Source organism: Coregonus lavaretus, assembly GCF_964263955.1.
Source record: "Coregonus lavaretus genome assembly, chromosome: 10".
NCBI classification, from domain to species: Eukaryota; Metazoa; Chordata; class Actinopteri; order Salmoniformes; family Salmonidae; genus Coregonus; species Coregonus lavaretus.
The window spans coordinates 28,020,667-28,040,374 of record NC_139997.1 but is presented as its reverse complement, the minus strand read 5'-3'; the positions used below and the strand labels follow the sequence as shown (position 1 = coordinate 28,040,374).

Here is a 19,708-nt window from a genome sequence, read left to right as displayed (position 1 = left end):
CATCCCCACAGCATGATGCTGCCACCACCATGCTTCACCGCAGGGATGGTGACAGGTTTCCTCCAGACATGACGCTTGGCATTCAGGCCAAAGAGTTCAATCTTGGTTTCATCAGACCAGAGAATCTTGTTTGTCATGGTCTGAGAGTCCTTTAGGTGCCTTTTGGCAAACTCCAAGCAGGTTGTCATGTGCCTTTTACTGAGGAGTGGCTTCCGTCTGGCAACTCTACCATAAAGGCCTGATAGGTGGAGTGCTGCAGAGATGGAACTCTGGAGCTCTGTCAGAGTGACCATCGGGTTCTTGGTCACCTCCCTGACCAAGGCCCTTCTCCCCCGATTGCTTAGTTTGGCTGGGCGGCCAGCTCTAAGAAGAGTAGTGGTGGTTCCAAACTTCTTCCATTTAAGAATGATGGAGGCCTCAGATCTGTACCTCGACACAATCCTGTCTCTGAGCTCTTTGACCTCATGGCTTGGTTTTTGCTCTGACATACATACAGTACATTGTCAACTGTGGGACCTTATATAGACAGGTGTGTGCTTTTCCAAATCATGTCCAATTAATTGAATTTACCTCAGGTGGACTCCAATCAAGTTGTAGAAACATCTCAAGGATGATCAATGGAAACAGGATGCACCTGAGCTCAATTTCGAATCTCGTAGCAAAGGTCTGAATACTTATGTAAATAAGGTATTTCTGTTTTGTATTTCTAATACATTTGCTAAAATGGCTAAAAACCTGTTTTCGCTTTGTCATTATGGGGTATTGTGTGTAGATTGATGAGGAAAAAATATATTTAATCAATTTTAGAATAAGGCTGTAACGTAACATAATTTGGAAAAAGTCAAGGGTTCTGAATACTTTCCGAAGACACTGTATGTCTATATACAGTACCTACTCATTCAAGGGTTTTTCTTTATTTTTTTACTATTTTGTAGAATAATAGTGAAGACATCAAAACTATGAAATAACACATATAGAATCATGTAGTAACCATAAAAGTGTTAAACAAATCAAAATATATTTTAGATTTTAGATTCTTCAAATTAGCCACCCTTTGCCTTGATGACAGCTTTGCACACTCTTGGCATTCTCTCAACCAGCTTCATGAGGTAGTCACATGGAATGCATTTCAATTAACAGGTGTGCCTTGTTAAAAGTTAATTTGTGGAATTTCTTTCCTTCTTAATGCGTTTGAGCCAATCAGTTGTGTTGTGACAAGGTAGCGGTGGTATACAGAAGACAGCCCTATTTGTTAAAAGACCATGTCCATATTATGGCAAGAACAGCTCAAATAAGCAAAGAGAAATCTGTGACCAACAGATGCATGTCTGTATTCCCAGTCATGTGAAATCCATAGATTAGGGCCTGTAACTCAGTAAAATATTTTAAATTGTTGCATGTTGTGTTTATATTTTTTTCTATATATATATATATATATATATATATATATATATATATATATATAAATCCAGTTCACTCGAATATCTAGCTTTTGTGATGCAGAGCTATCATTGTGAGGTGTGGTGCAGCGCTATCATTGTGCTCACCACAGAGTCACAGGCTTACAGATGTGCCTCTCATGCCAAGTGTTAATGGTGGTGTTCGCCAAAATGGCCGCCTCTTGTCATCACAAGGCAGCAGCATCATGTCCCTGCTATGTGTAGCGTCATCCAGGCCTGTATTTATTATGCTACAGGTTTTACACCAGGCTGTAATTCAGCTAGCGGCTGGGACTACTTGTCCTTCAGTCATCCGGAGAGCCGCGTGAATTTAATATTTTCCCGGCAGCACGTTTTCAATTCACACTGAGTCAACGATGTTTTATGGGTCACCCGTTGAAAATGAATACAGTAACTTTGGAATAGATTTTGAGCTATTTTTGATGATGATCCTTGAGTTTTCAGTAGATATGCAGCGAGATACTTTCAAAGTTATGGACTCAACTTTACCTTATCACTCCCCTTCACTGCATGGGTTCCATTCTGTATCCAGCTGCTGCAGACCTTGATGCCCTTCCACAGTCATGACAAAGCCACAAAAACCCACAGCACATTTTTGTAACCATAAAAGGTTGTCTTATGTTATTGCAGTACCTATGCCAGGAGAAACATCATCATTCTGTCTGTACTGGCCTCCTGGCAGTCATTATATAGCAATATGAATGTGTGTGGGAGGAAAGCTGCAAATGTGCTTTCAGTGCCTGATTGTGCATCAACACAACAGGCAGCTTGAGTGCGTGAATTAGAAAATGTTCAAGATGACCCTGTTCAAGATCACTGGCTGCTGGGGGAACCTACCAAGGCCACCACAGAACTCCACCACACACACACACACACACACACACACACACACACACACACACACACACACACACACACACACACACACACACACACACACACACTGCTAACACATGCTGTGCAGATTGCCTGAATCTCTAGAATCAACCTCTTTATGTTGGTATCTCATCAGACGAAAGACCCCAGTGCAGTTTGTCTTGATTGACAGTGGAGACAATGGATAATCATCATCACCCTCCATTCTCTTCTTGTCTTCTTGTCATGCGTATTCTGTGGCCTGGGATTTGTAATGGAATGGAACATAGTACAACCACTCTTAGTTAATCTACTGATACTGTATGATACCTACTGTATATACAGTGGGGAGAACAAGTATTTGATACACTTCCGATTTTGCAGGTTTTCCTACTTTCAAAGCATGTAGAGGTCTGTAATTTGTATCATAGGTACACTTCAACTGTGAGAGACGGAATCTAAAACAAAAATACAGAAAATCACATTGTATGATTTTTAAGTAATTCATTTGCATTTTATTGCATGACATAAGTATTTGATACATCAGAAAAGCAGAACTTAATATTTGGTACAGAAACCTTTGTTTGCAATTACAGAGATCATACATTTCCTGTAGGTCTTGACCAGGTTTGCACACACTGCAGCAGGGATTTTGGCCCACTCCTCCATACAGACCTTCTCCAGATCCTTCAGGTTTCGGGGCTGTCGCTGGGCAATACGGACTTTCAGCTCCCTCCAAAGATTTTCTATTGGGTTCAGGTCTGGAGACTGGCTAGGCCACTCCAGGACCTTGAGATGCTTCTTACGGAGCCACTCCTTAGTTGCCCTGGCTGTGTGTTTCGGGTTGTTGTCATGCTGGAAGACCCAGCCACGACCCATCTTCAATGCTCTTACTGAGGGAAGGAGGTTGTTGGCCAAGATCTCGCGATACATGGACCCATCCATCCTTCCCTCAATACGGTGCAGTCGTCCTGTCCCCTTTGCAGAAAAGCATCCCCAAAGAATGATGTTTCCACCTCCATGCTTCACGGTTGGGATGGTGTTCTTGGGGTTGTACTCATCCTTCTTCTTCCTCCAAACACGGCGAGTGGAGTTTAGACCAAAAAGCTCTATTTTTGTCTCATCAGACCACATGACCTTTTCCCATTCCTCCTCTGGATCATCCAGATGGTCATTGGCAAACTTCAGACGGGCCTGGACATGCACTGACTTGAGCAGGGGGACCTTGCGTGCGCTGCTGGATTTTAATCCATGACGGCGTAGTGTGTTACTAATGGTTTTCTTTGAGACTGTGGTCCCAGCTCTCTTCAGGTCATTGACCAGGTCCTGCCATGTAATTCTGGGCTGATCCCTCACCTTTCTCATGATCATTGATGTCCCACGAGGTGAGATCTTGCATGGAGCCCCAGACCGAGGGTGATTGACCGTCATCTTGAACTTCTTCCATTTTCTAATAATTGCGCCAACAGTTGTTGCCTTCTCACCAAGCTGCTTGCCTATTGTCCTGTAGTCCATCCCAGCCTTGTGCAGGTCTACAATTGTATCCCTGATGTCCTTACACATCTCTCTGGTCTTGGCCATTGTGGAGAGGTTGGAGTCTGTTTGATTGAGTGTGTGGACAGGTGTCTTTTATACAGGTAACGAGTTCAAACAGGTCCAGTTAATACAGGTAATGAGTGGAGAACAGGAGGGCTTCTTAAAGAAAAACTAACAGGTCTGTGAGAGCCGGAATTCTTACTGGTTGGTAGGTGATCAAATACTTATGTCATGCAATAAAATGCAAATTAATTACTTAAAAATCATACAATGTGATTTTCTGGATTTTTGTTTTAGATTACGTCTCTCACAGTTGAAGTGTACCTATGATAAAAATTACAGACCTCTACATGCTTTGTAAGTAGGAAAACCTGCAAAATCGGCAGTGTATCAAATACTTGTTCTCCCCACTGTATGTGGGAATTATATTTCTTACGAGATTGGATAGATAGCCAGTGAGAGAGAAGATTGAAAATTGACTATATCCTAGGGGTTGATCAAGGCAAAGCACGTCAGGCCTATGCTTAGAACGACCTTCATGAACTGCTGTGTTTTGTGTACATGGCAGCGACTAACCCTCCTAAAAAATTAGCTCATACAATCGGATTTGTAAAACTTACAATTTGATTTGAGTTGAAAAGAACACTGTAAACACATTTTATAACAGTGTAACAAATGTGTTTTAGGGTCTCTCTGATCTGTTCATAAAGTCGTCACATTCCCTTGTCTGTCTCTTGGCATCCCACCTCAGGTCTTGCAATGTTCCATGATTCCCAGCACACACCACACTTACCTAATGAGCTGAGAACAAGCTGATGAATTAGACCAGCGTTCCACTTGTCAACAAACACCTTCACGCTGATGTCACATTCATTACTCAGAAAACTGGAGGAAAAAACATTACTTTTAGGCCATGAATGTTGTTTCCACTTATTAATAACCACATGCACATGGTGCTGTCTAGAACCCATTTTGTTTGTGTACTTGGTGTGTCACAAGGGAACTCAAAAAGCTACAATGTTTCTCAACCCCCAAAGGTTTGGGAACCAGTTCCATAGAGTTACGCCAGACAGACAACATAAAGTGCTTTGAGAATTTGTGTGAAATGCTATGGAAATGGAGTCCATTCAAGTCAGTATAAAGGGCATTTTAGGACATGACAGCCTGGCACTGGCCCCTCTCTGCCCTTCATAGTGTGATGTTGCTATGGCATGTTGGCAGAGATATTGGCACCGGGCAGGAGGCAGCGGTAAGGCTGTCCTGTTAGAAGTGGTGGACAGTGGCGGGTGTCTCTGTCGGGCACTGGAGCTGGCCAGAGTGGCAGTGCCGTTTGAACACATGGCTGATGCCAAATGACAGAGAAGGACACTTTGGCCAGGAGTTGGTAGAATTGGCAAAGGAGGAGAGAAGGTTTTTTTCACTGGCAAAGAGAGAAGATAGATGGTCAGGGAGGCTGCCAGGCAAGCTTCACTCTCTCTTTCACTCTTACTCTCTCTCTCTCTCTTTTGCTCTCCGCCATTTTCTCCATCTCTCACCTCTCTCTCACTACTTTCTCTCCCTCTCTTCAGCCTATATGTCATCTAAGCACAGGGAGGTTGCTGTCTCCATCCTGTGTCACCTTGGCACTGTGCTGCTGCTTTGACTGGCTCAGCCACTACATTAACCCGCTCTCTCTGTCTCTTACAACAACACAGTCTGGCCCAACACAGTGTGTGTTTGTTTTTATCTTTTACGCTAGTCTGGCTAGAAAATGTGTATCTTCTTATGCCAAACCAAGCCTGCCTTTTCTGATGTCCTCTAATATTGGAATTGCATTATTGCAAATGCACACCGATGCACTGTGAATTGGTATGGATGTATTGAAAGGACAAAGGTATGAGTCTCATCTGTTTCTGCTAATTTAAGAGATAATCTAGTATCTCTCATTTAAAGCAACATGCTACACTGTATTACTAACTGTTACCTCTCTCCCCCCTCCCTCCCTCCCTCTCTCTTTCTTTAATTCTCTCTCCCTAGAATGTATGAACTGCACTGGCTATACTGATATGAATGATAGACTGAGTATCCTTGAGTCCAAGGTAAGCTTGCAGCAACCGAACATGTTATTTAAACAGTACTGGATACATTTACATTTTAGTCATTTAGCAGACGCTCTTATTCAGAGCGACTTACAGTTAGTGAGTGCATACATTTTCATACTGGCCCCCCGTGGGAATCGAACTCACAACCCTGGCATTGCAAGCGCCATGCTCTACCAACTGAGCTACACGGGGCCTACATTAACCTATTAAAGAGGCCTCACAAATGCCTCATATCTCATATCTAAACACACTAATCTTCCTTTGTTTTGTGTCAGATTGTGTTACTGGTGGAGGCAGGACCACCCCCTCTCCCATTCAGATACTCCCCAGATGGATCTTCAGATAACGAGGTGGGAGCACCCAAGCCCACCCCCATCACTCCCACCGCCATTGGCCTACCAGGTGAGGGACTTTACAGCAGGACCTCATTGAACCTCAGATAGTTAACTATTCACTTTTCTTCCTCCATAGTTTTACATGGCAGCTGTTTGATTCTGTTGTGTTATCAATTTCCAGAACAGTGCACCAAGTTTAAAAAGAAAAGTGTCTGAATCAGGTGGGATTCTGACTGAGTTAACTAGTCTGTTTTCCAAGGAGCCAGAGGCCCCCCAGGACCAGTTGGACCCCAAGGTGTGGCAGGACCCCCTGGACGCACTGGAGAGACAGGCCTCGCAGGGAAACCTGGACCCATAGGACCAGGAGGTATAAGTCTTACCCCCACATCTGTATCTCACCCATACACTACCACTTAAGGTACAAAGCAGTTTGGCACTTGCACATACAGTCGTGGTCAAAAGTTTTGAGAATGACACAAATACTAATTTTCACAAGGTCTGCTGCCTCAGTTTTGATGGTGGCAATTTGCATATACTCCAGAATGTCATGAAGAGTGATCAGATGAATTGCAATTAATTGCAAAGTCCCTGTTTGCCATGAAAATGAACTTAATCCCAAAAAAACATTTTCACTGCATTTCAGCCCAGCCACAAAAGGACCAGCTGCCATCATGTCAGTGATTCTCTCGTTAACACAGGTGAGAGTGTTGACGAGGACAAGGCTGGAGATCACTCTGTCATGCTGATTGAGTTAGAATAACAGACTGGAAGCTTTAAAAGGAAGGTGGTCCTTGAAATCATTGTTCTTCCTCTGTTAACCATGGTTACCTGCAAGGAAACACGTGCCATCATCATTGCTTTGCACAAAAAGGGCTTCACAGGCAAGGATATTGCTGCTAGTAAGATTGCAACTAAATCAACCATTTATCAGATCATCAAGAACTTCAAGGAGAGAGGTTCAATTTTTGTGAAAAAGGCGTCAGGGCGCCCAAGAAAGTCCAGCAAGCGTCAGGACCGTCTCCTAAAGTTGATTCAGCTGCGGGATCGGGGCTCCACCAGTGCAGAGCTTGCTCAAGAATGGCAGCAGGCAGGTGCGAGTGCATCTTTACGCACAGTGAGGCAAAGACTTTTGGAGGATGGCCTGGTGTCAAGAAGGGCAGCAAAGAAGCCACTTCTCTCCAGGAAAGACATCAGGGACACTGATATTCTGCAAAAGGTACAGGGATTGGACTGCTGAGGACAGGGGTGAAGTCAGTTATCTGATGAATCCCCTTTCCGATTGTTTGGGGCATCCGGAAAACACCTTGTCCGGAGAAGACAAGGTGAGCGCTACCATCAGTCCTGTGTCATGCCAACTGTAAAGCATCCTGAGACCATTCATGCGTGGGGTTGCTTGTCAGCCAAGGGAGTGGGCTCACTCACAATTTTGCCATGAATAAAGAATGGTACCAACACATCCTCCGAGAGCAACTTCTCCCAACCATCCAAGAACAGTTTGGTGATGACCAATGCCTTTTCCAGCATGATGGAGCACCATGCCATAAGGCAAAATTGATAACTATGTCCTCTGGGAACAAAACATCGACATTTTGGGTCCATGGCCAGGAACTTGTGGTCAATCCTTAAGAGGCGGGTGGACAAACAAAAACCCACACATTCTGACAAACTCGAAGCATTGATTATGCAAGAATGGGCTGCCATCAGTCAGGATGTGGCCCAGAAGTTAATTGACAGCATGCCAGGGCAGATTGCAGAGGTCTTGAAAAAGAAGGATCAACACTGCAAATATTGACTCTTTGCATAAACTTAATGTAATTGTCAATAAAAGCCTTTGACACTTATGGAATGTTTGTAATTATACTTCAGTATACCATAGTAACATCTGACAAAAATATCTCATAACACTGAAGCAGCGAACTTTGTGAAGACCAATACTTGTGTCATTCTCAAAACTTTTGACCACGACTGTACAGTATGCATGTTCACACATTAGATTAGTATGTTGTGTGTAAAGACAGTGTTGTGTTGAGGCAGACTGTGCTGTGCTTCCCATACAGGGCTCCAGGGCCAGCGAGGAGCACCAGGGGAGAGAGGTGTACCTGGGCCAGCGGGGTCTCCGGGGCCAGCCTTTCCCTTCTCTCACAGAGGAGATGTGTTTGGTCTGAGGGAGCTGGGCCAGTGTGAGTATCCCTGCTACGCTAAGAAATTAAAGCCAAGAACTACACCAAGAAATTAAAGCAGAAAGCCCTATAGGGATACTATATTTATTTATATGACTGATGGTTCATTCTGAAAGGGTTTCAGGAGTCTCTTGTGGTTTTTGACCCCTTTCTTGCCATTGACAGTTTGACAGTTTGGACATTTTGGAATATCAATTTTTTCAGGGCCATCTGCCAAACATATATGTGGAGACCTTGTTTCAAAGGTAAGTTACTGATAGCAATCAATTTATAATATTGGGAGACATTACTCTCTCACCTATTTCGTCTACCAACTGGGGAACATATTATGGAAGGAAGAAAAATATGTCATGACACCCCTTAAAGCCAATTGACATGCATAGTGCAGTTTCACCTATAGCCCGCCATTCACGGACCATTTATGAAGTTATAGGGCCTATGTACAGTATAGTTCAGCATGCCAGGTGTCCCATTGGCCCATATCTGGGAAGTCCATCAGTGGAACAGCACTCTCTTTGCCTGTTAAAACTCTCTGTTCCTAGTCAAAGAATCCTCATTGGACAACAGGCAACAGGTCTGCCAAGAGCTATAATATAGTCACACTTTATTTAAGCATACTGAGCCCTCACAAGGCCTTGGAAAAGGTAATACACCTGTAGGTTTTTATATCTTATCAGTCAAGCAAAAGTCCCCATAAACCATGTCAGTTGACTGCTTTGTGGATGACTAGAAGGTTCCTGTAATGCTGGAGTCTTATTACCTTCTTCCTGTAGTAGTATTAGATGTGTGAGACATGTGAAGTCTAATAGTGAATAGAAATATGCACACTATGGGAAAAGGACAATATAGGATGAAGGTGGAATCCTATTACACCGGCTCCGACGCTCGTTGGATGTGGCAGGGTTTGCAGACGATAACAGATTACAAAGGGAAACCCAGCCATGAGATGCCCAGTGACGCAGAACTCCTAAACAAGCTAAATGCCTTTTATGCTCACTTCGAGGAAAACAACACAGAGTCCTGCTTGAAAGCCCCTGTTGTTCCGGATGACTGTGATCTCACATGTGGCCGACGTGAGTAAAACTTTTAAACAGCTTAACACTCGCAAGGCCGCCAGGTTAGATGGAACACCAGGGCGTGTTCTCCGAGCATGCGCAGACCAGCTGGCAGCTGGCAAGTGTCTTCATAGACATTCTTTGTCCTAGTCTGTAATCCCAACATGTTTCAAGCTGACCACCATTATCCCTGTTCCCAAAAACTCAAAGGTAACCTGCCTAAATTACTATCACATCTGTAATTATGAAGTGCTTTGAGAGGCTGGTCATGAAACACATCAACACCATCATCCCAGACACCCTGGATCCACTCCAATTCGCATAACGCCCCAATACATCCATAGATGACACAATCTCAATTGTACTTCATGCTGCCCTCTCCCACCTGGACAAGAGGGGAAATAATTATGTTCATGGACTACAGCTTAGTTCAACACCATAGTCCCCTCCAAGCTCATCACCAAGCTCGGGACCCTGGGACTGAACACCTCCCTCTGGAACTGGATCCTGGACTTCCAGACGGGTCGGCCCCAGGTGGTGAGGGTAGGCAACAACAACTCCGCCACGCTGACCCTTAACATGGGGGCCCCTCAGGGGTGTATGCTTATTCCCTTCCTGTACTGTTTGTTCACCCATGACTGCGTGGTCACACATGACTCCAACACCATCATCAAGTTTGCCACAAAGCGCTACAGAGGGTGGTGCGGACGGTCCAGTACATCACTGGGGCTGAGCTCCCTGCCATCCAGGACCTCTGTATCAGGCGGTGTGAGAGGAAGGCCCGAAAAATTGCCAAAGACTTTAGCCACTCAAGCCATAGGCTGTTCACTCTGCTACCGTCCAGAAAAGGGTACTGGAGCATCGGCTCTTGGACCAACAGGTTCCGTGACAGCTTCTACCCCCAAGCCATAAGACTGCTAAATACTTAATTAAATGATTACCCGGACTACCTGCATTGACCCTATCTTGCACTGACTCTATGCACACTCACAAGACTATATATACACACTATATACACACTCACTCACACACACACTATACTGACACTCTCACACAAAACCCACACACATTCACATAAACTACATATGCACCAGAGTATGTGAGCGGAGTTGAGCGGTTTGAAATCCCACTCCGTGGCTCTGGCGCGCCACATCCTTTCCAACTGCTCTGCTAAAAACCGCTCCATGCTCACAGGAAAAAAAATCTAAATTCACTGCATTCATTAAAATCACAATTTAACCAACACCCATCTATTTTTGTGACAACCTGGACCTACCATTTGGTTTTGAAGTATTGAAACAAAACCATATGATTTTAATGAAAAGTATTTGAATAAACATGAAAAGGTGAATGTAAGAAGCGCACATCATTTCAATAATGTCATCTTAAACACTCTAAATAGGTCAGGAGCCAGACAGGGAGCCTAAGAAGGAACAAAAATGAATTATTTAGGCTATATTATTTATATTATTTCAAGGCTAAAGCCTACAAAGAAATACATTGTGAAGCATTTGTGAGTGCGACACAATAGGTTAGAAGGGACATAAAGGGCTCAGCATTTAAACATTTTGTTGTATTAAATCATTCTAGTCTATAAATTGGGCATACAGGCTGTGACTTACTTAGAATAAATACAAATTAAATGAAAAATGACTTATTAGTGCCTTTTGAATTCATTTTTAGTATTCATTTTTTGAAACTTGAAAATGCAATGGTGCCTGGAGAGCAGGCCAGCAGCGGATAATATCCTCTCCTCACTTACAGAGCCACTGGGGATGCTAAACACCCTTTTGGCCACTCTTGCCAGGTTGGGCAGAGATACAGAGTTTATATATATACACTACCGTTCAAAAGTTTGGGGTCACTTAGAAATGTCCTTGTTTTCGAAAGAAAAGCAACTTTTCTGTCCATTAAAAGAACATAAAATTGATCAGAAATACAGTGTAGACATTGTTAATGTTGTAAATGGATATTGTAGCTGGAAACGGCTGATTTTTTATGGAATATCTACATAGGCGTACAGAGGCCCATTATCAGCAACCATCAGTCCTGTGTTCCAATGGCACGTTGTGTTTGCTAATCCAAGTTTATCATTTTAAAAGGCTAATTGATCATTAGAAAACCCTTTTGCATTTATATTAGCACAGCTGAAAACTGTGCTGATTAAAGAAGCAATAAAGCTGGCCTTCTTGAGACTAGTTGAGTATCTGGAGCATCAGCAATTGTGGGTTCGATTACAGGATCAAAATGGCCAGAAACGAATAACATTCTTCTGAAACTCGTCAGTCTATTCTTGTTCTGAGAAATGAAGGCTATTCCATTTGAGAAATTGCCAAGAAACTGAAGATCTTGTACAACGCTGTGTACTACTCCCTTCACAGAACAGCACAAACTGGCTCTAACCAGAATAGAAAGAGGAGTGGGAGGACAAATACATTAGAGTGTCTAATTTGAGAAACAGACGCCTCACAGGTCCTCAACTGGCAGCTTCATTAAATAGTACCCGCAAAACACCAGTCTCAACGTCAACAGTGAAGAGGCGACTCCGGGATGCTGACCTTCTAGGCAGAGTTGCAAAGAAAAAGCCATATCTCAGACTGGCCAATAAAAAGAAAATATTAAGATGGGCAAAAGAACACAGACACTGGACAGAGGAAGATTGGAAAAAGGTGTTATGGACAGACGAATCGAAGTTTGAGGTGTTCAGATCACAAAGAAGTACATTTGAGAGACGCAGACCAAATGAGAAGATGCTGGAGGAGTGCTTGATACCATCTGCCAAGCATGGTGGAGGCAATGTGATGGTCTGGGGGTGCTTTGGTGGTGGTAAAGTGGGAGATTTGTGCAGGGTAAAAGGGATATTGAAGAAGGAAGGCTATCACTTCATTTTGCAACGCCATGCCATACCCTGTGGACGGCGCTTGATTGGAGCCAATTTCCTCCTACAACAGGACAATGACCCAAAGCACAGCTCCAAACTATGCAAGAACTATTTAGGGAAGAAGCATTCAGCTGGTATTCTGTCTATAATGGAGTGGCCAGCACAGTCACCGGATCTCAACACTATTGAGCTGTTGTGGGAGCAGCTTGACCGTAAGAAGTGCACTTTTTATTTTATTTTATTTTACATTTTAGTCATTTAGCAGACGCTATTATCCAGAGCGACTTACAGTTAGTGAGTGCATACATTTTTCATACACATCAAGCCAATCCAATTTGTGGGAGGTGCTTCAGGAAGCATGGGGTGAAATCTCTTCAGATTACCTCAACAAATTAACAACTAGAATGCCAAAGGTATGCAAGGCTGTAATTGCTGCAAATGGAGGATTCTTTGACAAAATAAAAGTTTGAAGGACACAATTATTATTTCAATTAAAAATGATTATTTGTGACCTTGTCAATGACTAGATTTCCTATTCAAACTCATTTCATGTATGTTTTCATGGAAAACAAGGACATTTCTAAGTGACCCCAAACTTTTGAACGGTAATATATATATATATAGGTAGGCCTAAAGGTTTTTAGGCAAAATAACCCAATCAAAACCTAAAGCTTCTTGAATGTGGGATATGCCAGGCCTATTGGGCCAAAATCAATTATGGCCTATTGTATAGATAATAGAACAGAAATGAACGAAACGTTTAAGAGATCTGCTTTTTAGTTTATAAATACTTTGCTACAATGACACACTTAGTTATCTACCCACCTCTTTCCTTTCTTTTAGCAAGTGTGTGTAGTAAGTACACCATCATGCTTTCGGGATATGTGTCTTTTCAGATTCCACAATGATTCTTTAGTTGTGAACACTACATCACCACACTCCCTCTCCTGCTCTTGGTCCTCATCATTGTAAGTCACCTTGATTTTGCACCTGTGTGTTTTATCAGTTTTATGAAAATATTTAGTGAACTCCATGACAGTAGCTAAAGCAAGGGGCTATAGTAGACTACAAATGCATGCTGGGCCGAGCATGCCCTGACCTCTTGAAGAGCGAAATTGGAGAAGGCCGACGCTCCAACACAACACACACACACACACACATGCACACAAACACACTTTCACACCCATCAAATGCTGCTGTTACTCTGTTTTTTATTCTAATTATTATCTATCCTGATGCCTAGTCACTTTACCCAGCATTTATGTAAATATCTACCTCAAATACCTCATACCCCTGCACATTGATCTGGTACTCCCTGTATACAGTGAGGGAAAAAAGTATTTGATCCCCTGCTGATTTTGTACGTTTGCCCACTGACAAAGAAATGATCAGCCTATAATTTTAATGGTAGGTTTATTTGAACAGTGAGAGACAGAATAACAACAAAAAAATCCAGAAAAACGCATGTCAAAAATGTTATAAATTGATTTGCATTTTAATGAGGGAAATAAGTATTTGACCCCCTCTCAATCAGAAAGATTTCTGGCTCCCAGGTGTCTTTTATACAGGTAACCAACTGAGATTAGGAGCACACTCTTAAAGGGAGTGCTCCTAATCTCAGTTTGTTACCTGTATAAAAGACACCTGTCCACAGAAGCAATCAAACAATCAGATTCCAAACTCTCCACCATGGCCAAGACCAAAGAGCGCCCGCAAGGTCCCCCTGCTCAAGAAAGCACATATACATGGCCGTCTGAAGTTTGCCAATGAACATCTGAATGATTCAGTGGAGAACTGGGTGAAAGTGTTGTGGTCAGATGAGACCAAAATCAAGCTCTTTGGCATCAACTCAACTCGCCGTGTTTGGAGGAGGAGGAATGCTGCCTATGACCCCAAGAACACCATCCCCACCGTCAAACATGGAGGTGGAAACATTATGCTTTGGGGGTGTTTTTCTGCTAAGGGGACAGAACCTCCTTCCCTCAGCCAGGGCATTGAAAATGGGTCGTGGATGGGTATTCCAGCATGACAATGACCCAAAACACACAGCCATGATAACAAAGGAGTGGCTCAAGAAGAGGCACATTAAGGTCCTGGAGTGGCCTAGCCAGTCTCCAGACCTTAATCCCATAGAAAATCTGTGGAGGGAGCTGAAGGTTCGAGTTGCCAAACGTCAGCCTCGAAACCTTAATCACTTGGAGAAGATCTGCAAAGAGGAGTGGGACAAAATCCCTCCTGAGATGTGTGCAAACCTGGTGGCCAACTACAAGAAACGTCTGACCGCTGTGATTGCCAACAAGGGTTTTGCCACCAAGTACTAAGTCATGTTTTGCAGAGGGGTCAAATACTTATTTCCCTCATTAAAATGCAAATCAATTTATAACATTTTTGACATGCGTTTTTCTGGATTTTTTATTTTATTCTGTCTCTCACTGTTCAAATAAACCTACCATTAAAAATATAGACTGATCATGTCTTTCTCAGTGGGCAAACGTACAAAATCAGCAGGGGATCAAATATTATTATTATTATTATTACTTTTTTCCCTCACTGTATAGCATAATTCTTGTGTATTTTATTCCTCCTGTGTTACTATTTGTGTATTATTATTATTAACTCTGCATAGTTGAGAAGAGCTCGTAAGCAAGCATTTCACTGCGCATATGACAAATATGATTTGATTTGATTTGATTTGATGGGCAGTCAGCGGTAGTGATATATGAGTGTTAGAGGGACAATGACCTAATATGAAACAAAACATTCAGCATATGTAGGCCTACAGTCTAATATTTTAACATTTATATAATTAATTCATGCTGTAACATTTAATAGATGACTTTGGCTAAACTCTATGGATTGTAAAACTGTAAACTGTAGAAGTCTAGACATGATCCATTGACCTCCATCTGACGCACTTCCTAGTTTTGACCAGCAGAGGGCAGCAGACTCCCACGCAATAATGTCTATGGAAAGCTGCATTTAATTACTGTGGTGGACTGGCTTTGTTTAAGCCTGGGCTCTGGCTTCAGTCTGCCTGCTGTAAGTTAGACCCAATTTGTAACCTGTCAGCACAGCAGCCTGATCTGGCAACCCCGGGCGCCTCGGAGCCAGAAACCTGCTCAATAAAACGGCAAGGCAAGGTTTTCAAGTCAAACCTCAATGCTGCAAGGAGTTTGGGGTTAGGAGGATTAGTGTGTGTGTGTGTGTGTTCACTACATTAAGTAGTCTACTTCAGACAACTTGATGGTACATCAGAAATGAGTTCCAGTGGGATTGGTCCCAAGGATATTGGAGTTTTCCTCTCTGTGGTGAGATGCTGAACTAGTTTGTTCCAGAGCTACTGCTACCTACCTCAACCAATGACCATGAGGAGTGTGGCCCTACCTCACAACACACCCACAGTGACTAACAACCAAGACAGCCTATCATCTCCAATGTTTGAAAATAATTCACAACCCAAAAAAACACCAGAGCTATGTCAATAATGGAAATAGGCTACTCTTAACTCAAACTTGTAGTACATACATGCAGTACATTAGGGATGGGCCCTCGGATCAATGTACCCTTTCCCCAATTTCCCCTTTTTTGAGAGGAACTAATTTGGGGTCTCAACTTACTGTTACGAGTTCGAATAGTAGAATACACAAGGTGTAATTTCGAAATTTGGTTGTGCATCAGCAGTTTTTCTCTTGTTATGTCAGTCACTGATAGTCAGTCAATTAGCCCATGTCAGCTAATCTTTTTTTGATTGCTAAGTTAGTTTAGTGAAGGGGTGATGGGGTTGGAAAGTAATAAAGAGAAATATATATTTTTAAAGGATATGTATGTATATGTATTTATATGTATGTATATGTATGTATATGTATATATATATATATATATATATATATTTGCGAGAAAAAAAACATATGGGGGATTGGAAGTGATGCAGACAATTACATTGATGGAAGTTACAATCTATCTGCAGGTAGATTGTAAGCTCCACTAAGCTACCTGGGCGGCAGGTAGCTTAGTGGGTAAGAGCGTTGTGCCAGTAACCGAAAGGTCGCTGGTTCTAATCCCCGAGCCGACTAGGTGAAAAATCTGTCGATGTGCCCTTAAGCAAGGCACTTAACCCTAATTGCTCCTGTAAGTCGCTCTGGATAAGAGCGTCTGCTAAATGACTAAAATGTAAAATGTAAAGCTGATCTACCCAAAAAACAAACAAAACAAAAAAAATGTTTGTTTAGCGGCCAGCTATCTAAACATGTTATCATGGTCGAATTACCGGCTGGGAGGTATGGATGTGGTTACGCTGACCCACGAGCAACTGTGGCCCCTCATGATGAGTTCAGATTTTTTTGTGGCCCCCACCCCCATCAAAGTTGCCCATCCCTGCAGTACATTCACGTAGTATGTCTTTAGAGCAGGAGTATTCAACCGGGGATCTGTGGAGGTATTTTTAAAAAGTGGATTTTTTTGAATATCGCTAGCAACAACAGAATAAACTAATTTTGAATGACATACCTACAGTAGAAAATAGGAGAATATCTTATTTCTAATGATGTCAACTTTATTTCTGAACTCCTAATGTTGAGCAAATTACACTGATTTGAGCCAATTACACTCACTGGAATATCTGACATAGGCTTTGAAAAAGCACCCACGAATAGGCTACCAGTGCGACAAGTGCTGCTGACTGCTGGTAAGTTTTCTTGACATCATTTTTGCCAACACATGGCTATCTGTAGCAGGTGAATATCCCGGCGATACAAATATATAAAGCTCCACCGAGCTATCGTCACCTCCACAATAAACAATCACACACAAAGACATGGGGGGCAGAGGGAATATTTATACAGGTACTGATGAGGGGATATGAACCAGGTGTGTGTAAAAACAAGACAAAACAAATGGAATGATGAGATGAGGAGCGGCAGTGGCTAGAAGGCCGGTGACGACGAACGCCGAAGCCTGCCCGAACAAGGAGAGGAGGCAGCTTCGGAGGAAGTCGTGACCCTATCCTTTGTTTAACCAGCTAAACAGATGCTCTTAGCAAAAATGTGTTTGGAAATACATTTCTAGCTAATAGGCTATGTTAGAGTTTACACTTCCTCTTCTAATTATAATGTAGGGAGGTCAAAATAATGAAAAACAATCTACCAAATCTATTAATTTTAAAATGTTGATTACTTCTCCTTGCCATTATCATTCACCTGATTTTAAGACAAAACGTGAAAAAAACATTTTACTAACGTATGATGGGGATCCCTGGATTGACGGTTTGCCTGGGAGTGGATCCGTGGGCAAGAAAAGGTTGAAGACCCCTGCTTTAGAGCACAGTGAGCACCTGTTGCACTTAACCCATGGCAGTTTTTGTTTTGGGTACAGATGAAGAGGCTGCACTCCCTTCACGGAATAACCAGAGAGATGTGACCGGTCCCCCAGGCCCCATCGGACCCCCTGGACCCCCAGGTAAAAAACACTCACACCACCGCTGGCATGGCCATGAAGTCATAATGATAATTGTGTAATAATGTTATTAAGGGGAAATTAGAATACTACTTCGCCATATCAGCTAGCCACCAAGTGTTACCTTTAGAATATATAATATAATATGCCATTTAGCAGACGCTTTTATCCAAAGCGACTTACAGTCATGCGTGCATACATTTTTACGTATGGGGGGTCCCGGGGATCGAACCCACTACCCTGGCGTTACAAGCGCCATGCTCTACCAGCTGAGCTACAGAGGACCACGCCCATCCCCACCTTTAAGTGGATATTGGAAGAATACTTGGAAAACTATCATCTCACAATCCTCTCCATTTTCCAACTCCTCAGGCCGGCCAGGACCCACAGGGCCTGCTGGAAACCCAGGTACCCCAGGCAGAAACGTATGTACAGTATAATATTGGACTTTGATGTACATTCTGCAGCAGAATCCTAACTTGATATATGTGCTTGTTACTCTCGTAAATCATGCATTGATGTCAACGGGAGATTAATTCAAGAAGTTCTATCTCTGTGTTCCAGGCTGGTGTTGGTCCATCAGGCAAGCCTGGGGATCGCGGACCTAAAGGAGACACCGGTGAAAGGGTGAGGCTTGGCAGAACTGCCTTTTAAGAGACCCCTTTCAATTCCACTCTGAAATGCTCAATGTACAGTCTATACATGACATTAATCTACATCGCTCATACAGCTTCTCTCTCCTCACAGGGACCCCCAGGACTCGGGGGAGAACATGGCCAGATAGTGAGTACACAGTGAGGGTACAACATTTCTGCTCTTACGCACATATACATTTTGTTACTCTTTGCCAACCACCTGTGTTTTTTCCATTTGTGATGCTATTTTTAGGGTGTACCAGGGCCAAAGGGTGAGCCAGGAGATAGCCAGGCTGAGGTGACCCTACACATTCCCTCTATATCATTTAATAGTCCTCAGAGACACATCTTCCATACCTCACACTTTTGAAAAAGCGGGCATAGTAGTAAGCCGGCATAGTAGTAGCACAGTAGTAGTATGCAGTAGGTATACAGTATATTGTATCAGTACTATAATAAATAAACAGACCTTAACATATAGTTCCTGATGGAAGCTGAATTTGAACTTGGTAGTTAAACTTGAACTTGAAGCTGAACTTGATATAGTGATGTGGTTCCATCCAGGGGGAGGGGGTGCAGCAGCTGAGAGAGGCTCTGAAGATCCTGGCTGAGAGGGTTCTCATTCTGGAGCACATGATCGGCATTCACGGTGAGAGACACACCCTTACTCAGAGAACGACAGGGTCTCTAGGAATGACAGGGTTGTTAGAGATTTATACTATGTCCACTTCCAAGCAATCACTCTGTCTGTCAGTGATAAGTAATTTTCTATTGGAGAGTCCTTGTTGTGAGAGTGAGATTAAATTGATCTCCCTCTGTCTCCATCCCCAATCCATTCCTCCCTCTCTTTGGTCATTTCTCAGAGAACCCACTAGAACCCGGTTCTGGCCTGGACATGCTGTCAGACCTGGTGCCCATGTTTAAAAACAAAAGGGCGGGACCCAATACCCTGCTCCACTCTCTCACCAAGGGAGACCGGAAGCTGATTGGAGAGAAAAGAGTGAGGAGGGAGGGCAATTAGATGGTCATGCCAATGGTTTGTATATGAACTGTGATTGGGTAAGAGACTGAGATGGACGTACCATGTGTTCTCTGGGCCAGAGCGTATGACCAGTCAATCCTCGTGGAAGCACAGAATTCCATCAATCTGGGCTTTGGACGGCCTAGTGTCTGCAAAATGACCCCTTCTCTTAAGATCCTTGAATTTGACCTGTTTATGATGTGTGTATTTTACATTGA

General features: G+C 43.0%; 1 protein-coding gene across 1 annotated transcript in view; it reads left to right on the top strand.

Moving 5' to 3' along the window:
• LOC311136283 (collagen alpha-1(XXVI) chain-like) overlaps nucleotides 1-19,490 on the top strand; it is a gene marked incomplete at both ends in the record, with an annotated part of 56,541 nt that extends 37,051 nt beyond the window's left edge. Inside the window, 11 exons of the mRNA XM_084170414.1 lie at nucleotides 5,868-5,929; nucleotides 6,208-6,334; nucleotides 6,527-6,634; nucleotides 8,325-8,447; nucleotides 17,754-17,837; nucleotides 18,207-18,259; nucleotides 18,399-18,461; nucleotides 18,582-18,617; nucleotides 18,723-18,767; nucleotides 19,034-19,118; nucleotides 19,333-19,490. Of these exons, the coding sequence (XP_084026540.1) occupies nucleotides 5,868-5,929; nucleotides 6,208-6,334; nucleotides 6,527-6,634; nucleotides 8,325-8,447; nucleotides 17,754-17,837; nucleotides 18,207-18,259; nucleotides 18,399-18,461; nucleotides 18,582-18,617; nucleotides 18,723-18,767; nucleotides 19,034-19,118; nucleotides 19,333-19,490 (944 nt within the window). The remainder of the gene's footprint in view (nucleotides 1-5,867; nucleotides 5,930-6,207; nucleotides 6,335-6,526; nucleotides 6,635-8,324; nucleotides 8,448-17,753; nucleotides 17,838-18,206; nucleotides 18,260-18,398; nucleotides 18,462-18,581; nucleotides 18,618-18,722; nucleotides 18,768-19,033; nucleotides 19,119-19,332) is intronic.
• Between the last annotated feature and the right edge of the window lie 218 nt (nucleotides 19,491-19,708).